This window comes from Triturus cristatus, chromosome 3_1 (assembly GCF_964204655.1).
Source record: "Triturus cristatus chromosome 3_1, aTriCri1.1, whole genome shotgun sequence".
Lineage (NCBI taxonomy): Eukaryota > Metazoa > Chordata > Amphibia > Caudata > Salamandridae > Triturus > Triturus cristatus.
The window spans coordinates 430,887,744-430,911,928 of record NC_140583.1 but is presented as its reverse complement, the minus strand read 5'-3'; the positions used below and the strand labels follow the sequence as shown (position 1 = coordinate 430,911,928).

The window sequence follows — 24,185 nt, the reverse complement described above, 5'->3', positions numbered from 1 at the left end:
CGAATAATCAAGCCTGGAACAGATCAGAGCTTGTACTGTCAGCTTCCTGTGGGCTAAAGGGAGCAAAGGAAGGAATTTACGCATCATTTTAAGTAGACCAAAACAGGTACCCGTGAGACCTGTGATCTGTGTTTTCAGAGCCAGGGTGTTATCGATTTTGACCCCAAGGTTTTTAGCGACCAAAGAGGAGGAGGAAGGGGGGGACATGCAAACCGGCCACCATTCCTGCCAGGGCGGTTCTGCCTGACAGCCGAAGAAGAGCACCTCGGATTTATCCGGGTTGCACTTAAGGCTGCTCCGCTGAAACCAGTTGAAGACAGCCCCAAGGCAGCCACGGATGCTCTCCCCGTCAAACTCCATGCCCTTCTTGCAGGTGAAGAGGAGCTGGGTGTCGTCAGCGTATGATATGATCTGGGCACCCATCGACTCCACCAGTATCGCCAATGGAGTCATGAAGATGTTAAAAAGGGTCGGGCTCAGCACCGATCCTTGAGGGACTCCGACATTCATAGGCGGCACCTCAGCGGAGTACGGGGGGGCCCAGACCACTTGTCGACGACCCGCTAGGTAAGATCTCAGCCAGCTCAACACTGTCCCTCTGAGACCGATCTCGTGAAGTCTTCTCAAGAGGGCCTCATGCGGGACGGTGTCGAAGGCCGCCGACAGATCCAACATCACCAGCATTGCTCTTCCTCCTGAGTCGAGAACTTCCTTAATGGCTTCATTAACTTCCAAAAGAGCGGTCTCCGTGCTCAAGTTGGAGCGGAAGCCAGATTGGGTAGAGTGGAGTAACCCATGGTCTTCAAGGAAGGAAGAAAGCACAGAGTGGACGTGCTTCTCGACGATCTTAGCCAAGCTGGGCAGGAGAGAAATGGGCCTATAGTTAGCATGTATCTCTGGGTCAAGGCCTGGTTTTTTAAGAAGGGGAACGACCATTGCCTTCTTCCAGGCTGGCGGAACAGTGCCGCTGGACAAAGATAGGTTCAAAACAGGAGAGATTAAGGAATTCAGAATCTTGGCAGTCCTGGCTAAAAAGCTCGCCGGGCATGGATCGAGCGGAGAGCCAGATTTAATCCTGAGTAAAAGATCCAGAGAATTAGATTCCAATAAAGGAGGAAACTCCGATAAAATGGGGCAAGAATCAGGAGGTAAAGTCATCAAGATGGAGTCATGCACTGAGGCACTTGGGGCAGCTGGTGGAAAAGATTCTTGAATCAATTTGATTTTCGTATTAAAGAAAGTGGCCAGCTCCTTTACCCAAGATTCGGAGAACTTATGCTGGACTATGCTAGATTTAGGAGAGATAAACTCTTTAACAATGGTAAAAATTTCTTTACTGGAATTTGAAGCCGACTCAATTCTATTTGCAAAATAGTTCTTTTTGGCCTCAAGAATGTCAGAGTGGTAAGATTTAATAGAAAGTTTATAGGCAGACTTAGCTTCTTGGTCATATTGCTTCCGCCAGAGTCTTTCGGCTAACTTACAGTTACGCCGTGCCAGAGCAAGTGACTTAGAGAACCAAGGAGCCGAACTGCGCTTGACAGATGAAAAGGGGGTAGAAAGAGGAGCAAGATCATCAAGCCTTCCAACTAACCATTCCTGGAAAGTTTCAGGGTCCCTCTCCAGATGGCCGGATAGGATACAGGGATATTCGTGAAGCGCTAGAGCAAGATTCTCAAGGGTGATTTTATGCAAAGGTCGTCTGGGGTGCCTAAGGTGGTCTGGGTTAGTATAAGATGTTTTACTTCTGCCCTGAATTAAAAAACTAATCAAAGAATGGTCGGACCAGAGAACAGGGGTGGGACGGGACATAATAAGGGGAAAGGTGGAGAACACTTGGTCAAGCGTGTGGCCCTTATCATGAGTCGCACTTGAGATGTAAGGAGTTAGACCAAGAGGAACAGTGATGTCCTTGATTTTGACCGCTTCACTGTCCAACTCAACGTCCATGTGGATGTTAAAGTCCCCTAACATTATGCAGTTTTCCACCTTCAAGCAAAGAGCAGTAATAACAGATTGAAGGTCGTCAAAGAAGGAACCCCGCAGACCCGGAGGTCGGTAGACCAAAAGCCCAGAAAAAGATTGATGCGGGGAGAGTGCAATGGAAAAGGCGAGGGATTCGCAGCCAGAAATAGGCTGAGATGGGATAATTGTGCAGGCAAAAGATCTAAGAACTGCAAGTGCAACCCCACCACCTTTACCCACTGTCCTATCCTGTCTGTAAACAATATACTCTGGCGGAAAGGCTGCCGCGATGTCAGGATTAGACGACTCACAGAGCCATGTTTCTGTGAGCAAGAGACAGAGTGGGTTCTCCGAGGTAAGTAACTCAAAGATGTCCAAAGCGTGCCTATGTAAAGAACGGGTGTTGAGCAATAAGCACTTAAACTGTTTGGGAGGGAGCGGACGGGAACCCTCAGAAGCCCGATATATGTTGGGATACCATCCACACCCTGGACAGCAGCATTTACCTTTGAATCGGCCGGGAAAGACATACCGACAGGTAGCGGTATTAAGGTTAAGTGAGAGTAGATCCGCTGCAGAGTAGGAAAGCCTATGGCCAGAGCCTGCCGCCGCGCCGTCCGCTGCCGTATCGCGGACGGGCGCAGACGGGCAGGACTCTGGCGCGACTCCGGCGCAGATCCGGCGCGCCCGCTGATCGCGTCCGCTGCGCGGAGTCATCCCTGCCCGTTTTTATAGTGCTCTCAATGGCGTCCCCAACCCAGCCCAACCCAAGATGGCCGCCAAAAACCGGCGCCCGGTGCTCTCAGCCGAGAGCAGGACCGGCACAGCAGGACAGGTAAGAGTAGACTTCTGGGTGCTGCTAGGCGCTGGGGGGTCTCAGCACACCTCTAAGATCAGGTGTGGGGCAAAAACGAGTACCAATACAAACGCAATAAAAACGAGTTACAAGTGATTTAAAAACACAGGGACAGACAGGAGACCTCCCGGCTTCCGCCTCAGGAGGGAAAAAGGTGCGTGCAGTGTCAGATTAGGCGATTACCTGCACCAGGCACCTTTTATAGTGCTCTCAATGGCGTCCCCAACCCAGCCCAACCCAAGATGGCCGCCAAAAACCGGCGCCCGGTGCTCTCAGCCGAGAGCAGGACCGGCACAGCAGGACAGGTAAGAGTAGACTTCTGGGTGCTGCTAGGCGCTGGGGGGTCTCAGCACACCTCTAAGATCAGGTGTGGGGCAAAAACGAGTACCAATACAAACGCAATAAAAACGAGTTACAAGTGATTTAAAAACACAGGGACAGACAGGAGACCTCCCGGCTTCCGCCTCAGGAGGGAAAAAGGTGCGTGCAGTGTCAGATTAGGCGATTACCTGCACCAGGCACCTTTTATAGTGCTCTCAATGGCGTCCCCAACCCAGCCCAACCCAAGATGGCCGCCAAAAACCGGCGCCCGGTGCTCTCAGCCGAGAGCAGGACCGGCACAGCAGGACAGGTAAGAGTAGACTTCTGGGTGCTGCTAGGCGCTGGGGGGTCTCAGCACACCTCTAAGATCAGGTGTGGGGCAAAAACGAGTACCAATACAAACGCAATAAAAACGAGTTACAAGTGATTTAAAAACACAGGGACAGACAGGAGACCTCCCGGCTTCCGCCTCGGGAGGGAAAAAGGTGCGTGCAGTGTCAGAATAGGCGATTACCTGCACCAGGCACCTTTTATAGAACTCTCAATGGCGTCCCCAACCCAGCCCAACCCAAGATGGCCGCCAAAAACCGGCGCCCGGTGCTCTCAGCCGAGAGCAGGACCGGCACAGCAGGACAGGTAAGAGTAGACTTCTGGGTGCTGCTAGGCGCTGGGGGGTCTCAGCACACCTCTAAGATCAGGTGTGGGGCAAAAACGAGTACCAATACAAACGCAATAAAAACGAGTTACAAGTGATTTAAAAACACAGGGACAGACAGGAGACCTCCCGGCTTCCGCCTCAGGAGGGAAAAAGGTGCGTTCACAACCATTGCTCTGTGCAATATTAAAAATGTTTAAAAGAAGCACAAAATACATGTACGTTAGGAAATAGGGGTGACGGTTCCTACTTGCAGAGATTTTTTTAGTGGTTCCCAGAATCAATGTCATAATCTGTCTCTCTTACCTTTTTTTGCCTGTGTCCTAAAACCAGCAATCTAATATCACAAGATAAAGCCTGCAGTCACTTCAATCAATCAATCAACCAAGCAAGCTCCCTAAGCTGTCACTACTTAAAGTCACCAGCTGTGGATCGTGCTCCTCCAGTCCCTCAGAATTGAATCCAATTATTTTTGCTTGGATAAAATAACGTTCACATTCTTCCTTTTGAATGAGCTCATGTTCAGATGTAGTTTCTTGTTCTGCATTCTACCCAAACGGATGCCTTGCCACATTCAGGTAAACTAACCCTTTTGATCTATCTCTTCACTGCATTCACCGACCTCACTGCTCCCAGATTCTCTTAATGATGTTACTTTTTGGGTCGAGCCTGGGCAGCACATGCGCTGCTCTATGAGGCATGCGGGATTCAGGTATGGACTTGAAGCTCCGCCCATTCTCTACCCATATTTTTCATTAGCTTGTGTTATTGTCCTTTGTAAACTGTGGCTTTTCATTGGTCAATAGGCTTAGTAGTCCTTCCTCAGTACCGGCTTGTCCCATCTTGTAACCTCCCATACGGACTGGCCCTTTTACGTTTGCTGGTACCCAGTAGACTTTAATTGCAGCCTCCAAGCACTATTTCGTTTAATTGTTTTCACCTGCCTGCTGTTGCAGGCAAGACACGCTCTCTCCTAACTTTTATACATTTTTTTAATAGCATGGCACGCCACAGTGGCGGCCACACCTTTGCTTTATTTGCAGCGAAGAACGCAGCCGCATGTTTTATTTACTATTTATTTACTTTTTTTGTTGTTTACAAGCGCCCCATGCTGTCCATTCATGTTGATAGAGGCCCATGTACGCCTTCTTTAGACGAACCGCGTCTAAAGAGAGTTCCACGGCCGCTATTAAAGTGAAACCGTGGCATGGAGCACTTTTAGAAAAAAAACCATCTGTTTGTCAAGTTAACAAACTACTTTTTTTTGTAAAAGCGCCCCATACCGCGGTTTCACTTTAGTAGTTTGCCGCAGACCTTTCTTAAGACACGGCTCGTCTAAAGAAGGGGGCATGGCCTCTATTAAAGTGAAAGCACGGCATGTGGGGTCTGTAAAAAAACAACAAAATATTTGCAATGTAATAGGTGTTGCATTTGTGAGAATCTAAGCTATTGTCATTTACAATGCCAATAGCTCAAATTCTCATAAATGCAAGACCTATTGCATTGCAAATGCTTGTTATCACTACGTTGTCAACAATATGGTGATTTCCAGGTCTGGACCATATCTTTATGAAGCAAATGTGCGGTTCATTGGTCATTGTTGAATGTTTGTTAGATGTAATGTGCGCGGATACCTCTGGGTTGTGCTGCTCTAAATAAAAACGTAAAGAAAAATAAATATTAGTTTTGACCGCTAGTGCAATGCATTGCAAATTGTTAAGTCTTAGAAATAAGAAACTTGGTCTCTGGTTAATGATCTTATTGCAAGTCAAAAAGAACACAAAAGGACCCCTACCTAAATTATATAGTCATGGGCCTAATACAAAGGTCCCTAGATATAGAATCACGAACTGGAGCTGAACCAAATACGTATTCAAACCATAAGATCACAACATTATTTAACAAAAAACATATTTCTTTTTATTAACATAGTTTTACAAAAAGTTATTATACAGACAAAGACATTATATAATAGCATAAAAAAGAACATGCACAATATTTTTCACTGTCCCACACATCACTATATTCATACACACATACATTCATTCCAACAACAATAACAATATCACACGTCGGTCCTGATGGAAAAGCTGCCAGATGGTGTTAAATGGAAGGTTTACTCATACGTCATCCTGCTGAAAAATAGGAATAACATAGAGGGGGATACGCCGAAAGTTCAAACGCCTACGCGCGTTCCGGTGTCGGACCCAGAACAGGGCCCCACCTTCATCAGGGCGAAGACCGGTAAATAGTGGGGGGACACAGACCACACCTAGGATTAATCAAAAAAACATATATGATATAGATACAAATTTGAATGTAATGATAAAATATCATCGATGATTTAGGCTATCAAAGGATCAGCTCCAGTAGTGAACAATTAAATATTAATTAAAAAGGCAACATAAATGCCGAGAAAGTGCACAGATCAGGGCGACCTCAGAGGGAGTACAAGTCAAGGGAATATATCACACCCGTGTTAGAGCAGAAAAAAGATTTATGTGAATTAGAATTCAGAAATTGATAGAGCCCAACATATGTATCACCCGTGCTCTAAACAACAGTGAGTGAGAACAGACTAAGCAAACATAATTCATAGGACATACTTAAAGCTGAGTTGAAATTGGTGTAGATTTATGTAAGCATCTTCACGAAGTAGATCTGCATATATTCAAAAAGGCATCTGGACGCCTATCAGATCTGAAAGAGATCAATCAAAAAGAATCTGTTCAAACATCCACACGAGGATAGACTGGCCCAAAGTAGGAGGAGAAACCATGATCTATAGTCAGGGACATACCCAGGAGGCAGAAATTTGCACGAGAAATAATAAAAAAAATCCGGTCCAAAGGCCAACCGGGAAGTCCAAAAACTGGATGCGGTATGCAATCCTTGGACAAATCACTGAGGACAACACCCGTAGATGTAAAAAGTTCTGTGGAATAATGGAAGCTAATTGAGGAAAGATCCAAAGCTTCACAGGTGCGTACTCCTACGAAATACTTTCATCAAAACGGTGTATATATGAAACATACCCAGGGTTTTCAACAGGACAGGAAAATCGGCACAGCGCAGTATCCAAACAGGTACAGGTTATTGGTGAGGTGAGCCCCACAGCGCAAGTCACATGTCAGGATGACGGTTCTCGTAGTCAAGGGAATCAAATTCTAGATCCAAAATAGGGATAAAGGAAATATCAACACATATCTACGGTGTTTGATAAACGGTCATTGCCAAACTATTATGAGGCTACGGGTCACGGGGAGATATACCGAATCCTATGTGATAACGTAATCGCTGGATAAGAAATAGATAATAATGTCTATTCTAAGTGCAAGGATCACAGGGGAGGTGTGTAACGAAGGCACATGATCGCACTACAGCGATGTCTCCAGAAAGGAAGGCAGGGACAAAGCAGCAAGGAGTAGTGCTGCTCACCCTCGAAATACAAGGAAGACTTGGAAGTTCATAAAATAGTCTACACCACAGTTTGAGGGAACTAGAATACTGAATAATAAAGGCACGTGCAGTCGCGTCGTGAGGTGCGCTTCTTACCTAAAGATAAGTATTCCACCATGGAGCAGATAGCCGACAGCGTTTCAGCGGGACGCGAGGTCTCCCAAGATGAATTCTATGGCGGAGCCCCGCCGCCTTGAGGAGTCACTGATTTCCAAATTCTCCAATAGGAGAACACGCTACAGGTCGCCTTTAGGTACAGGAAGCAGACAGGGAAGCAAAGGATAGAGAATGTTCATCTGAATATGGTGGCCATATTGGAACGATGTACGTGGCCTTTCAGCAGTCATCGAGGAACCCTCTTTGGCGAGTACAGGGCCACGTGTAGGAATACTACTACATTTTCCAAAAGGCGCTAAGGACAAAGGGGGTAGAATCAAGACTGAGCAAAATACCCCTAACAAATAGAAAAACCCCAGACAAAGTTGGATAATTATTAAAGAATTAATGGAAACAACCAGTCCGCATCAGATAGAGTGTAAACAACAAATCAGATAATCGCATTTTCCCAGGGACAGAACTCATTAAGGCCCTGGTGGACAGAGTCCAGATAGAAGATCCAAAAGACCACTCTTTTCCTTCTGATCCGGTTCGAGTTTCTACCAAGAGTGGTACGGACCTTTTCTAAGATTGACCACTTGAGGTCCATTTTAGTGTGGCCTTTATCGAGCCAATGACTGACCAGCGGAGCAGAGACCTTTTTGATACGAATGTTAGACTTGTGTTCACCAATTCTGATTCTACATTCACGTCCTGTCTCTCCGATGTATATGAGATCACAAGGACATGTGATAATGTAAATCACATTGGAGGTACGACAGTTCGTCATCTCCTGTAGTATGATTGAACGCTCATTGATATTGATAGTGTTGCCAACAATCGCATTAGGGCATGCCTGGCAAGTGCCACAGCGATGGTTCCCCTTAACAGGTTCAAGGCCCGAGATGGCAGTTTGGTATGGGGTTTTCTCCACAATTTTCCCTTTGACTAGATGATTTTTAAGATTTTTGTTTCGTCTAAAGGTAAAAAGGGGTTTGGGAATTTTGTTCTCACTATTGCCAATGTTTAAAAGAGGGGTTGCTCTCCTTGGTTTCAAACATGGCGTCTCTGTTGAAATATCTAGCTCTCTTGTAGGAGTTTTTAATCCGCTTATACGGGTAACCCCGATTGAACAATTTCTCCTTGAGGACATCAGCCTGACAGGGGTGTGGAAATCTTTAAAAATTCTACTTGGCCATGGGACAAAATGTTACAGAAATCTACTTGTCCTCTGTAAATTCTGCTTGCCCTACACTCCATAATTCACTAAGATAGGTCTGCACAGAGAGTGCCTGCACTGCAATCAATGCAACATACCATGCAATATATTTTTCAAATGCCAGTACAATTATGTCGTGAAAGGTGATGCACCCTTACATGCAAATGTTGTACTGGCTAGTTGTACAGCATGTGTGAAGATGTCATTGTGCCCTGCACCCACTTATCAACCAGTCTGCCTGTGACAGATTTTCATACGTAGAAAAAAAGGCAGAGTGCAGACTGGTAATTGACTACATTTCTTGCTGTGTCTTTGTGGCAGACTGTGTCGGAATATGAACCTGTTGGACAGAAGAGTTTTCTCCTTCGTAGGGCCAACTGGTAGCTCTCCAGCTTCAAAAATACGCAAGAGATGTTCTGATAAACATGTGTGGATGGGAATAACTGCACTTCTTGACCGAGCTTATCAACTCTTCATGGGGCAGCAAAATCACCTAGCAGAGGTACTGTGGTTCACTGAGACAGTATCCACAATTCTTGTCAGGGCTTCTATACTTTTAATGGGGAAGTTAAATCAATTTCCCCTTTTACGCTCCTGAGCTGGCTGTATCAGTAAAGTTTCTCTTGCACAGTACAGGTGCAGTAATGGTAGCAGCAGCACAAAGTTAACTGACATGAAGAGATGCAACTCTTCGGTAGATGTGGAAGTTTCTCAATCAGAATAAAAGATATGTAGTATATGTAGCACTCACACACTCTCATACAGCAGCAAATCAAACGTCATTCCATTTTCACAGCAAAGGGAAGGAGAACCAAGTTGAAGAAACTGTCAATCTAGATGTGAAGGGATCAGGATCATTGAGATGGAGGGGTAGTGAGTAATTGGAAGGACTCAGCATTCCATGTCACACCTAGCAAGGACACCCGGGCTCAATCCCAGTAGAGTTGGAAACACTTTCTTGGCCTGATGGATAGTCAGAGGCTATCTGACGAATTACGTTTAGTTATGCATCAGCTACCAGGATGTCTAAATCAAATATTACCTATTTAGCTGAACAAACATCCAAAAGTGCCACTACTCATTTTCATGTTCTCTCTTAGTCATTGTGCTCTGTGACCATCATCTAACCTATTCGGCAGCCTCATGTCTAGTATTTCCCTGAAGGACCAGAAAAGGTTGTTGGAGGAAGGGAGCAGGAAGTACACCAAAACCATAAGCAGAACATGAACCAACACACTGAACAAATGCCAACATGTCACAAGCCCATCTCTCCCTGCTTCCTAGCCCTAGCCACATAAGTGGAAAGGTCTTCAGATACTCAAGACCCCTCCATGTATATTGCATTTGATACCTTAGCAATTAAGGAAAACCTACAACTCCTCTCAACTTGAACCACCCCACCACTGCAGACAAATGCAATAGAAACGTACACCTTGCACTGACAGCAAATAAAGTAAAGACCCCAATTATTAACAATAAAATATATCTATATATACAGCTCCTACTCTGATGGTTGCAGGCAGAAAGTCCCTCCAGTAGTCACCCCACCCTTCATTCTACTTAAAATGTAAATACAATGAGGCACAAATATATGCTACTGTTTCTTCACACATGTTTAGCTAGAAGTGGTTTAGGGATGGGTTTCTAAAATATAGATCTGTAGCAATTATGGAACCAGTTAGATCTTAATAGCTGCCAGGCACACTCTGAGGGTGAGCGTTTAGCCTGCGTGCTACTGCAATCAGAACCTTCTCGCATTTCCAGGCGAGGCAGAGAAAGAAGACATTTGGAATGTTGGAGCACCATGCTAGAGTACGGGTGAACTAAGCATTTACAGTTATGGTGGCAGTAGGTATGTGTACTCACTGAGCTATTTTTCTTGCTCGTGCACCGTGTATTGCCATTCCTGTAGGTGCTCTGTTCTGCATCTTAAAGGATAAGTGATGGGGTGTGCCAGGTACTTCGACCTACACTTAAGAGATGCATAGCACAAGATTTATGCAGCAGGTGCGCTCACAGGCTGTGCTATCTCAAAAGGTATGCAGTGTTCTCCCTCACACCATAGAATGACTCCTTCCATCCCACCACAAGCCCAGCTCTTAATTAACTACTACATTCTAATGTCGAAGGGATCCAGGGCCAGCATTTTTCTTTTCAGTTGAGAGGAAAACAAAGTCCTTAGGAACTGGCAGAAAGACCCTTGCACATGTGCGCATCAACTGCATATTTGTTTTAATTGGCGCAGAAGCTTTGGGGTTGATGGACCAGTACTCAGCTGCAGCACCAAATAAATACAGTGGCCCTGCCTCTGCACCTGCATTCCGGATACCTGTCAGTTTCTGATGCAGTAGTTTATCGGAGGCAGGCGGTTTAAGCGAAACTGCAATGCATGGCCTGTCTGCTTCAGCCTCAGTGTCAGAGACACAGCTGGGAAGTGTAGCCCCTGTGAAAGCTGGCTTTTGTGCTGGCAGCACACCATGGAGCTTGTTGTATATCCTTTATGACCCTTCAGCGCTGTAGATGGGGCTCAGGGGGACAGATCTCTGAGCAAAGGGCCATAAGAGTGACATAAGCAGCCGACGAGACAAGAAAACACTGGGAGTGAAAATCACCATCCTGCCCCACCCCCTCCCCAGCCTCTTACAAGTGAATGCTGGACGTGCGTTGCTTTGAAGCGAGATTTTCCTGCACCTTTATGTGCAGCTTTCCTGGGTCATTGAAATTCCCTGTATTTCATGACCTTGGGAAATGCACGGGCATTTTTTTTTTTTTCTGCGCAGTGCCCCTAAGCCCACCACCAGGCTGAGTTTACCAATACTTAAATCAATATCGCCTAGAGCCCCGTTTCCAAAAACAAACACGTTTAATCGTGGATTTCCTTATAGATGATTTGCGACCCTGACAAGACAAGTTAACCTCCCAGTGTCTCCTGAAAACCAAGAGCGCTTAGAAGCAGGCCGAATAAGTGTGTCACGCTCTATAAATACCGGACATTTGGAGTCACAATTCACAAACGAACAAGTGACACACAAAATGTCCCACACTGACGGGTGGCACGCATATGAGTACGGCAGAACAGACCCATGTAACACACCCAAGCAGGCTCACACTAGACAACCCCCATTCCTCAGGCGCATGCAGCCTCACAATTAAGATTGTCACAATGGCAGGCCTCCCCACTGGCCTCTAATTCTCACCGCTTCCCTTCGACAGCCCTCAGCCAGCTCTGTGCTCTGCCACGTCTCTTGCACGCCTCCTTCTTGACGCTCTCTACAAAACACAGATTAGTAGAAGTGACGGCGAGAGGACGCCCCCTGCAGCAGCTGGTACCTCAGGCCCCTCAGCTCATTGCACGGGTGGCCTTCCGGCACGCAGGCACTTACCCATTCCTCTGTGAAAGCCACCTACTCCATTCCTCAGTGGTGGCGGGTAGAGAGGTGCAGCCAAAGGCCAATGATAACTCGCGTGTTTCGATGCTGAGCTGCTGACAATGTTTGTTCCATGTTTTAAGGGGGCGGGCATAGATTTTTCCTGTGCCTGGTAATTTGATGGCGTTGGGGGGGGAGGGGGGGAAGAGGGAAGGAGGGGGAGCGCGGTCCGGTGCTCACGTGGATTAGAGGCCTCCAAAGGTTCTCTGACTTGCTATTACCCATTTCTGATTAATTGTGAGCCTCACGGTGCCCACAGCTCCAATATTATTTACGTGATTTAATGTCTACTTGTCCGTCGGACAAAATAGACATTAAATCTTCTTGCCCACCATAAAATCAACATGGTTCGGGCGTCGGGCGATATGATTCCCCCACCCCTGGCCTGAGTCAGAAAATCTTTAATGTCTGAACAGTTTCTCCACAGACAAAGAAACTGGCTGAAAGGTATGCTATCCCTTTGGCATCTAGGGTGATAACTGCCGTATTGTAACAAAGTGTTTCTGGCTGTTGGTTTGGTATACAAAGAAACAAATAGTTCTTTTTGGTTGTGTTCAATCCATACATCCAGAAATTCTACCTTAGAGTTGCTAGAGTGGGCAGTGAATTTCAGATTGATATCGGCTGCATTGAGCCAAAGAACAAATTCGTCCAAGGACGTTTGATCCCCATCCCAGATGAAGAAGATGTCATCAATAAATCCTTGTATTTCGAGGGCGAGCAGCACTACTCCTTGCTTCTTTGTCCCTGCCTTCCTTTCTGGAGACATCGCTGTAGTGCGATCATGTGCCTTCGTTATCCGCCTCCCCTGTGATCCTTGCACTTAGAATAGACATTATTATCTGTTCCTTATCCAGCGATTACGTTATCACGTAGGATTCGGTATATCTCCTGTGACCCGTAGCCTCATAATAGTTTGGCAATGACCGTTTACCAAACACCGTAGATATGTGTTGATATTTCCTTTATCCCTTTTTTGGATCTAGAAGTTATTGATTCCCTTGACTGCGAGAACCGTCATCCTGACATGTGACTTGCGCTGTGGGGCTCACCTCACCAATAATCTGTACCTCTTTGGATACTGCGCTGTGCCGATTTTCCTGTCCTGTTGAAAACCCTGGGTATGTTTCATATATACACTGTTTTGATGAAAGTATTTCGTAGGAGTACGCACCTGTGAAGCTTTGGATCTTTCCTCAATTAGCTTCCTTTATTCTACAGAACTTTTTACATCTACGGGTGTTGTCCTCCGTGATTTGTCCAAGGATTGCATCCCGCATCCAGTTTTTGGACTTCCGGTTGGCCTTCGGACCTGATTTTTTAGATTATTTCTCGTGCAAATGTCTACCTCCTGGGTATGTCCCTGACTATAGATCATGGTTTCTCCTCCTACTTTGGGCCAGTCTAACCTCGTGTGGATGTTTGAACAGATTCTTTTTGATTGACCTCTTTCAGATCTGATAGGCGTCCAGATGCCTTTTTGAATATATGCATATCTACTTCGTGAAGATGCATACATAAATCTACACCAATTTCAACTCCGCTTTAAGTATGTCTTATGAATTATGCTTGCTTAGTCTGTTTTCACTCATTGTTGTTTAGAGCACGGGTGATACATATGTTGGGCTCTATCCATTTCTGAATTCTTATTCACATAAATCTTTTTTCTGCTCTAACACGGGTGTGATATATTCCCTTGGCTAGTTCTCCCTCTGAGGTCGCCCTGATCTGTGCACTTTCTCAGCATTTATATTGCCTTTTTAATCGATATTTCATTGTTCACTACTGGAGCTGATCCTTTGATAGCCTAAATCATCGATGGTATTATATAATTACATTCAAATTTGTATCTATGTCATGTATGTTTTTTTGATTAATCCTAGGTGTGGTCTGTGTCCCCCCACTATTTACCAGTCTAAGCCCTGATGAAGGTGGGGCCCTGTTCTGGGTCTGACACCGAAACGCGCGTAGGCGTTTGAACTTTCGGCGTATCCCCCTCTATGTTATTCCTATTTTCCAGCAGGATGACGTATGAGTAAACCTTCAATTTAACACCATCTGGCAGCTTTTCCATCAGGACCGACGTGTGAAATTGTTATTGGAATGAATGTATGTGTGTATAAATATAGTGATGTGTGGGACAGTGAAAAATATTGTGTATGTTCTTTTTTATGCTATTATATAATGTCTTTGTCTGTATAATAACCTTTTGTAAAACTATGTTAATAAAAAGAAATATGTTTTTTTGTTAAAAAATGTTGTGATCTTATGGTTTGAATACGTATTTGGTTCAGCTCCAGTTAGTGATTCTATATCTAGGGACCTTTGTATTATGCCCATGGCTATATAATTTAGGTAGGTGTCCTTTTGTGTTCTTTTTGACTTATTTTCCCCCATTATACCTGCCTTTTATTGTTCTCAGGGGTCCCCCTTTCGTAATTAATGATCTTATTGTAAACCTCTTCATTCCTAGGTCCACGTACATATATGTAACTACAGTTCAGCGGAACATTTCCAAAACATTTGATCTTATTTACCCCTGCTGCATTAAACACAAACTGTACTGCACAGAAATTATTTTGATCTTTCAAACACAAAACTGTTGGTATGAAATGAACCCATGCACCATCATATTCAATTTCATTGACTTTTCAGTATTCTAATAATGATGCTTGTAAATATTTTTAAATGTTTAACTCCCGTTCCATATCTGAGGAAAACTGTAGAGTCGAAGAAGGAAGTATTTTTCATTGTTTGTTTTGGGTACTACAATGCTACTGTGATAACAACCTACCATTCATACTTTGGCGGGAGGGAGCTAAAATTCGAGTGCGAAACTGAACTGAATACCTCTAGATGCTAAGCCACAGAAGTGATGGTCTGACAGGTAGAGGAAGTGCAGAGCTGATTTCTGCTATTTCATTTACGTGAATTTATTAGTATCAGTGCATTAACCAATACTGCTGAGAGTCAGCTAGAACAGAGTTTAAGAAATCTGTCACATGGGACCCCAGTAGAGTCAGCGGAAGGCTGTAGCATGGTCATCTGATGGGACCAGTTCAGTTAATTACCAGGAATACTAAGTTAAAAAGAGGTAGAATCTTGGTCTGTACCCTCTCTGTGATTGGCTGGCTTCTCTCCTTCGATTGCTCCCATTTAAGGAAGTACTCCATGAGAGTGCATGTGTTTTCGAGCTCTCTCCCTAACTGTCCGGTTATTCCCTTGTCCGGTGCCCAGTGCTGCTGTCTACCTCGTGCTGCAAGCTCTCATATGCTCTCCCCAGCCAAACCTCCGCCCTCCCTCGCACTGTTGCTTTCTCGCTCCATTACTTCTCACTCCTCCCTCATGTGGTCCTTCTCCTCTGTTGCCCTCATACCGTCATCCTTTTTTTTTTTTTTTCCGTTTTGTTAAGCTACCTAACATATATTTATATATTTTTTATTGGGGCCAGCAAGCATTTACCGCTGGCCTCTCTGCCTGGTGGGGGAGGGAATGCTTTCACTATACTACTCCCTTTTTTTTTTTTTTTTTTTTTAAAGTGTACGTATCCATCTTGGATTAGGGAAATTAAAAAAAGATGCCTATCATTTTGTAGGGGCACATCGCGTGTGCGCGCCCATGTTGCCACAAATCGACATGCCTACAAAAAAATGCATCATTGTTATTTCATCTTTTTTCCCCCTCTTCTCTTTTGACCTTGCTGCATAGCGCTTTGCCAATGTTGCACAGCATTGCCAAAAGGCATTTCAAAGCCATTAGATCTCAACGATTAGACCTATTGGGTTTTCCAATGGTTGATAGAAAGTAGCATATGCAACAGGCATGCAACCTCCACGTTTCACCAAGATGGTGTAGTTCACTGTGGATGGCTACCTTGGTGATACCTTGAGCTGCTCACCATAGCATGTTTACATTGTTTTGCAAATTGTAATATTTTATTGGCTATAAATGCAACCCTTAGAGCTGCCTTTTTCTTAATTTGATGCATCACCCCATGATTACAAAAGCTGTGCACATATTCTAATGGATTTTGTGCTCCACCTGAAATTAAAAAGGCACACCCATGATTGCTTGTGGCTTTTGTGATTGTCCTCTGGCAGAAAAATCACTTTTGTAGACATTGATATCCCTTTTGCTTAACCCCTACATACATAAGCACTAATTCTTCTTCAACCCTCCCGTAACTGTATAGAAATGTCTGCAATTACTAGAGCACATGTGATTCTCTCAAGGTTGCAAAGAAGTACTCCCACAGCGGTTGGACTCCCGTGACCCTCAAATGACAATAAAAGCACCCCTGTAGCTGCTAGTCATTAGTGCCAACTCTGATTGCCTTTGTATTAGATAGAGATTTATATTTTATAAATCTAGAGTACTAGCCATTTATGGAAGTACAGTTAAATCATTTGAAATATATTTGCATTATTGCTCTATTCCCCAACCTTTAAGATAGTGGCACTCCTTGTTCAATTGAGAATGAAACGTAACTCCTAGGTACTTTAATAAATGGTTCAAACTAAAATTGGCAACAATCAAGTAAATGGTTAAAAACCCTGAATATCTCTGTAGAATGGTCAAGGTTAAACGGAATGAAAAGGAATTGCCACTTGCATGTACAAAATACCAAGAGTAGTGTTAAGGCTGTAATATAACACATCGCGGACATAGGTGAGCCATCCAACTAATCAAGTTAACCATACAGAATCTACTTGGAAAACATTTAACCAGCAGCTATAAAGAATGTATCCAACACCTCTCCTGAATACTGAAAAAACACTTTCTTCTTTATTGTTGTATAAGCTTTCTTTAGACAGCACACATCATAAAAGCTATAAACCCACCATTTTAAATAAATAAAAGAACATAAAATAGTTGGATCATACAAAAACATGTTACAGCAAGTATATACAACTAAACCATTCTAATACCATGCTAAGACCAAGGAACATCTTGCTAATCAACACGGCATAAGTAGAACTGTCATTAATGCAACATAATGAAATAAAAATATACATAAATTACATTCTAAAAAAGAGGTAGGGCAAGACATTAGAAATCTTCATGATATTGTACTATTTCAATTGGTCCCAACTTGCACACCCCCCTCAAGAAAGCATTATCAGGAAACTAAAAACAGTAAAGTACACATACAAGGTGTATAATTGGGCCTTAAATTACTATCTTAGGGATCCAGCAACAGCTACGTGAAGGCCTCGTGCTACTGTGGGCTGGCGCATTCCTGTCTGGGCCTTCCTTCTTATTAGCCATGCATGGCTTAGGAACCTGGCCACACTGCAGTCAAAGAGCGGTCTTGTGTCCGATCTAAGGATACAAAGGGCGACGCGATGCTCCGGAGTGCCCAATCAGTTTTAAACACTTTGCCCTCGGTGTGGAGGCCTGGCATGCGGACATAACATGGGCAACACTTTCTAGCTGTGCTTTGCAGCATGGACAGTCCTTGGGCGTTGGATTGCATGTATGCCAGTTAGCTGTGGTTTCACAGACTGAAAGTGTTCCAAACCTGAAATTAATATATAAGAGCCTGTCCTGTGGGACCTGAATTATATCTAGAAAAGGCTCTAAATATCTTACCTGCTTATGGAGATAAAATTCTGCAGTGAGTCTCCCCAAATTTGATTTGCTAGACTCTTCTTGATCCACCCAATCCCAGTAGAGACGCTTCAGTTCTTCTTTCCTCCGTGGATCTTGTTTTTCCAAGTGAGCTCCGAGCCCTATGGCTACCATCATTTTCCTAATATTAGAAATTCAACCTACTTTGCTACTTGTGTCTAGCTTGATGAACTCGGAAAGGGCTTCTGCATAAGGCAGAAGCTCTTCGGTTCGCCTGATGCGAACCCAAAAGAGCAATGTCTGAAGCCTTGCTACATCAGTAGATCGTCTGCCCATATCAAGCATGAGGGGAGTGAGGGGAACATATTTGGGCAGCATCACTAAATCCCTAAGGAATTTATGTTCTGATCTGCAGAGGTCGTGGGTCTTCTCGAATCCCCACAGCTCAGCTCCATACAATGCTGTGCTAACAGCCTTTGCTTCGTAAACCTGGGGGACTGGCGCTACTGGTCTACTATGCCATGCACGGTGTTCATTCCCAAGTGATCCCGCCACCCTTTTGTGGGTCATCAACCTCTTTGTGAGATGGTGTTTCCAAGGCATATTGTCTGCGAGGCGGATACCAAGATAATCGAAGGTGCTCACTATTTCTAAGGGTATTACACCAAGTAGAGGACTGCCTTGGTACGACTTGTGGAGTTTGAAGGCCATAAATTTAGTTTTTAAGGTGTTAACCACCAGCCCTCTAGTATCGCAGAAGAGTTGGAACCGATTCAGAAGACGTTGCAACTCCATTGGGGTCTTTAACACCAGCAGGGTCTCGTCTGCGCACAAGAGGGTCGGTACCTTAGCCCTCCCCAAGGTTGGCGCATATGCTGGATCTTCTTACAGGAAATTGACCACTCCATTCAGGTAGACGGAAAAAAGGGTGGGGGCCAGAACACAAACCTTTAGAATTCCCCTGCTGACAGGCATAAGGTCAGTCAACTGTCCCTGCGTCCCCCATCTGATCTGCGCATAAGTATTTTCATGCAGCTTAATTATGAGATAGAGGATAAACAGGGGGTCCCCATATCTTTGAGCACCTACCATAGTTTACTCCTGGGAACTAGGTCCAAGGCAGTTTTTAAGTCGATGAATGCTAAGTATAGACTGCCTTTGCCAATCACCACCTCTTTCCAATATAGAGGAGTTGGAGCCAAAATACCTAGTCGATGGTCCCCGTCCTGGCCCTAAAGCCGGCCTGGAACTGTGATAAAATAGCATTATCATCTGCCCACAGCTGAATCCTCTGCAGCAAAACTCTACTGAAGACCTTCTGGAGGGCATCAATCCGGCTTATGGGCCTATAATTTGAGGGGTCATCTTTGCTTCCCTTTTTAGGTCTCGCCTGACCCAGCGCATGCGCTGGTCTGCGAGACTTATTGAGAGGGCTCCAAAAAGTGCTACCAGGCCAGCCTAGAGCTACAGTGCATGTGCGCGGGCGCGCGCGCCGCGCTTTACCGCGATTACTTTCACTTTCGTGGCCGCACGGCCGTTTGATGTTTGATGTGATCGTGATCGATCGCGATCACTTTCACTTTCGCTTTGCATAGCCAATAGGTCTCGCTTTTGGGACCTTATAAGTATTTAGTTATGCAACTCTTGCATGGCTAAACACTTATAAGGTCCCAAAGGCGAGACCTATTGGCTATGCCAATGCTTGTTATAAATTGGGCCCACCTCTGCTCCTTTCCATGACCCGGGGACTAGTGCACCTTTGGCTATTGCGTTTGCCAGGAGAAGAATGGCCCAATTAGGTGTATCGGATAAAAACAGGTCACCCGGTGTACTGTCTGGGCCTGATGCCTTAGACGGCACTAATCTGCCTATTGCGGCCTCAACTTCGCCTAGGTAAAAGAGCTCATTGTCCAAGTGATGTCCTGCCAGTTCAGTCGACTCCTTCGGGGGGCAATCCCTCCGGGGGGCAATCCCTCCGGGGTTGAGTAGAGATTCCGAAAATGGTCATACCAGACTTGGGCAGGGATGTAATTAGGTGGAGAGGGCGCACCTGATTTGCCACCCCAAGTGACTAAAGACCTGAATAATTTGGCATCCTTTGCTACACTTGCTACCTGAAGTTTCTGCCAGCGAGATTCGTCCCATGCTGACTTTGCCAAATGCAAGGTGGCCTTATAGCGCTTCCTGGCAATTCGGATCAAGGGACAGTTCTTATCTTTAATTGCTACTGCCAGAATTGATCGCTCACATATGCAATCCTTAGTATACCATGAATGTACCTCTCTTGGCGGCTTAATGGACTTACGATCCGACCCAGGGACTATTAAGTGAGCGTTGATTCGATCGAAGATACAGGAATCTACCGCGGTTGCAACAGCCAAATCACTTTCGCTGGCATCCACGGACTGGAGTTCCAGTGTACCTACTGCCAAGTCGTGCCATGTGGCTGGGATCTTGTCTCCTTGCAATACCACCTTCCGCCATTTTAGGGATCGGTTATTCGTGGGTAGAATTTCCTTAGTGAGTGTCAGAGCTGGATAGGTCTTGTGGTAATATGGAGCTGCCCACAGAGGGTTCATGGTTAAACAGAGAGGTTTATGGTCACTCTGTAGTATTGCCCACAATCCTATCGACTAGATCTCCCCAGCACCTTAAATCAAGAAGAATATAATCGATACGAGAGGGACAGCTGACTATTATATGTGTTGGCACACTGCCTATCCGAAGCCGAAGGAATTCTGCCATTTACTGCCCTTAGACCGAACTCGGCACTTAGGGTATTAAGATGAAGTGCTGCCTGTGTCCATTTTTTGACTGGTGTCAAGAGTAAGGAAGGGACAGCCCATTTATTTTTTCTTTAAGAACCATGTTACAATGTCCTATGTAAGGTTACATTGCAAGATAGAACTTACTGACATCTTGAATGGCTTCCTCAATCAAATGTCAGCTGCTAGTCCCCACCAGACACATGATCATAGATTCTCTACTTAACCAAACCCAACGGTCAACCCAAATTTACTTTACTACTACCACTACTGATCAGTAGCCAAACTCTCTTATACTCCAAGACTTTGGAAGGGTAGGTTGCAACACAATTGCATCTCTGTGCTGAGTTCCATATGCCTTTACTTCACCTTATTGTGAGTCTTGGAGGCCACCCTCGTAAAATGTTATAAGGATTTTCTTACTGCACTATATGGCATCATTAGTAGTCCTTGCCACCAAGCCTTTTCAGTGTGTGTATGCAACCATTGGTAGAGGTCAACAGCAGTCATTCAGTGTAATTCGAAATGTATGTAATCTGTATAACCTGCATATCTACTATCAAATGCGGGAAGGAGAAGCGAACTGAAGAAATGCCCACGTGAACCGATCCAAGTCAAAATTTAAATATTGGGAGCCATGAGCAGAAACCCAACCCCATTAGAGAAGGTAAACAATAAAGTTGTTCCCTTAAATCCCCACTCCTTAAGAGCTCTTCAAATTAATGCTGTGCTTAAGAACTCTAGCTTTCAATTTATAATGCTAAAGGAAGTTCTTCCAACACTGTAAATCGGCCAGCTGGTTGAAATTGCCATTGCTCCGACTTGATCACCACAACAGTATCTTTGCAGGTGTGTCTGAAAATGCAATCTTAATACAAAATCATGCTACCCTACTCTGCCTCTGCCTGAAGAGACCCATCAAGGCATTTACTTGTGTGACTGAACTGAGAGCCTACCTCTCATGTTAACCTTCCCCAAAAGACTAAAACCCATCATTACAGGCAGGGTTTCCTCACCCGAAGTAGTCCAATTGGCACACTGCGCGAGAAGGAATCCTATGAACAGTCCATCTTAACAACTTTTTTTTTTTGGAGTGCCCTAATCCATCATGTCTATGGGGTACATTTATCTCTGTTTTCTTCATTAATTGAGGATGCCCTGTAGTTGTCCATCAAAACAGGAATGACAGCCCTTTCTTTTTGAATTTCTTACCTTCCAGCTTATGCTACCTTGAGGACGTAGTGCTGTGTTGAGACTGCAAGGTGGTGTTGGGATGCTATAGAAAATAAACAAAATAGATGAGTGCATTCTTAAAAATAATACTATTTGTCTTGATGACTGCCAGAACCTGTTTGTGGGCCACGGGGCTAGCAAGTGTTACTGGTCCACATCTGTGGTTGTTGAGGACTTTTGTCACTCTTGTCTTGGGGCCTGACCTAGTGTGGCACTGTAAACCAAAAAACTGATTGCACCCTCTGATCACTTGACCCACAGGCTAGTGTGGGTCAAGGCTAAAGTAGCTGTCCAATGCTTATCAGGGACGTAATGTGGAGGGTTGGAACTCAGAACTCCTCTCTCACCAAATATCCTGCAGTAATGATTGTCCAATCCAATATAAACAAGAAGTACTTTATTATACTAAAAACGAAATACCACATTAAGGAATAAGTTTGATTATAGTTCTATAATGGTTACAATGGGGAAGACCTGCAAAAAGTGTATCCAGTTTAAAATCTGACAGGTGCAGAATCCACTAGGAACTCCTTAACCAGACACGTGTGTCTGTCTCTCTCCCCTCCCCTCCCCTTGTAGGCAGTCCTTCGGTGTTTCAGTCACTAGCAAACCCCATCATAGCTTTCCCTAAGGCCAAGTTTTCCCAGTGTCTCTTGAGTTTAGTTTAAAGGTGTGGGAGTTACCAGAGTGTAGCTGCAGTGAAAGTCCTTGGTGTGAGGCCCTCACTCTGGAGTGCATGTGCAATGATCCCGTCATTCTCTGATGGCGTATGAAAGCTCTCTGTGCAGATCGCGACTGGTCAGCGTGAGTGGCTGCAGGCTCCACCTCTTCCCACCCTGGGATGATGCAATTCTTCTGCTGTCCTCCACATTCGGACGGAGTCAGAACTTGACATCGGGTGTCAGAAAATTCCTTTCGCAACTAGCCACGGTCACACTCTCTCCTCCTGGGTTGGTGCTGAGTGCTGGCTATAGTGTAAGCAGAGAGGGGAAAGCAGGGAGAGCTACTCCATCAGTCGGTTCAGCTGCTGCGTTAAGACTACGCTAGTGCACACTTCTGGGCTGTCCTTTCCACTGTGACGCAGCAAATGGGATTCTCCCAGCAGTCTACTCCTGCAGGGTTGTCTTATGCTTCCCCCTCTAAGCAAGTCAGACTGCCTCAAGTATGTAATCAATCCCACTGCTTCTCCAGCAAGTCCTTGCAGATTTGCAAGATTTCCCCTCCACCACGAGAGACTGGCTGTTAGCAACACGAGCCCGGGGTCTCAGGAATTTCTCTGGCACTTTGTAGAGTATCTGCGAGAAATCTGGAACCAAGTGGGGAGATTTCAGTACCTCTTTTTTAGGCCTATTCCAAACAAAAAATGTTGATTCTAGTATTAGGGTCTTGATCTGGCCCAGTGCAGTTCCCTTTCCTACTGTATCTCTCCTTTCGACCACATGTGTATATATAGTTTCTCGTTCAGGTCTGGGTTTCCACAGCAGGTAGTGACGAGGGGTGTCTCTAACTGGATCACCTAACACATGAACACAGTCAGACCTTGCATTTTGCAGTCACCAGCCTTTGGAAGTATTACCTCTGAGAGAAACAAATTGGCAGGCACTGCATGGATGATTGCCTCTGCATTACAAAGGAGACTGCTGATCCCACTGACATCACAGTCGCACACACCGGGACATTCGCACAGACTTCGGGCCACCATAGTAGTGAAAAATTACCTGAGTGAGGCCGATAGGCATCTCACTCTTCATTAAGAGAGAAAGTCTGCCCTTTACTACAGATCAGAAAAACGATATGCTGCCACCGCTGTTCCAAGTTTGTCCTGGAACAAAGACAGTAGTCCTGTGTTCTAGTATGCACACTTCGTGTGCATCTCTCGATCAGAACCTTTCATACAGCCCATGCCTCAGTGGGTAATTTGTCCTTGATACAAAAATGTAGGATACCAGTGAAAACTGCAGTCTAGTTTAATCAGGGCAGAGGTGCCTGCAGGTCTGTTAAACCATGAAGGGGACGTTCCCATCCTAATAATAACTGACAGTTTTCATTCAGAATATATTAATTGTGCATTTTAGATTTTATATTTCAGAAGAGCAAGTTTACAATTGTACTTATGTTCAAATCCCTCAATGCAGGAGTATTCAGAAGACAGTAACTCGGAGCCAAACGTGGATCTGGAAAACCAGTACTACAACTCGAAAGCGTTGAAGGAGGATGACCCAAAGGCAGCGCTTAGCAGTTTTCAAAAGGTAATTTTTCACGTAATCAGTTCTTCATGTTTGTTTTTAACTTTTGTGTTTCAAAGTTTAAATTGTCAGTAAAGTCTGTTGTATGACTTTTCATGGCATTCAGACCATTTCTTAAATGTTTCATCAGACTGAATAAGAAGGATGTACAGATGGTTGTGCAAGGTTTCTAATATTTCCCAATGGTGGATAATTAGTTTACATTTACTTGCCCAGTTTATAATATGAAGGTCTCTTCTTTTGCAACAAACTAACCTACACTTTCTCCTTTGTAGGCTTGCTAATTTATAAGCCATTGGAATGTCCAAACAGCTGTCTCACAAAGCTATGTGACACCATTGCTCAATTATCTCTACAATACGCCAACTTAA

General features: G+C 44.8%; 1 protein-coding gene across 2 annotated transcripts in view; it reads left to right on the top strand.

Moving 5' to 3' along the window:
• The window catches only part of COPS2 (COP9 signalosome subunit 2), a 289,702-nt gene that overhangs the window by 21,045 nt on the left and 244,472 nt on the right, over nt 1-24,185 (top strand). For both annotated transcript variants that reach the window (XM_085644223.1, XM_085644221.1), the window contains exon 2: nt 23,704-23,817. In XM_085644223.1, coding sequence (XP_085500349.1) covers nt 23,704-23,817 — 114 coding nt within the window. The remainder of the gene's footprint in view (nt 1-23,703; nt 23,818-24,185) is intronic.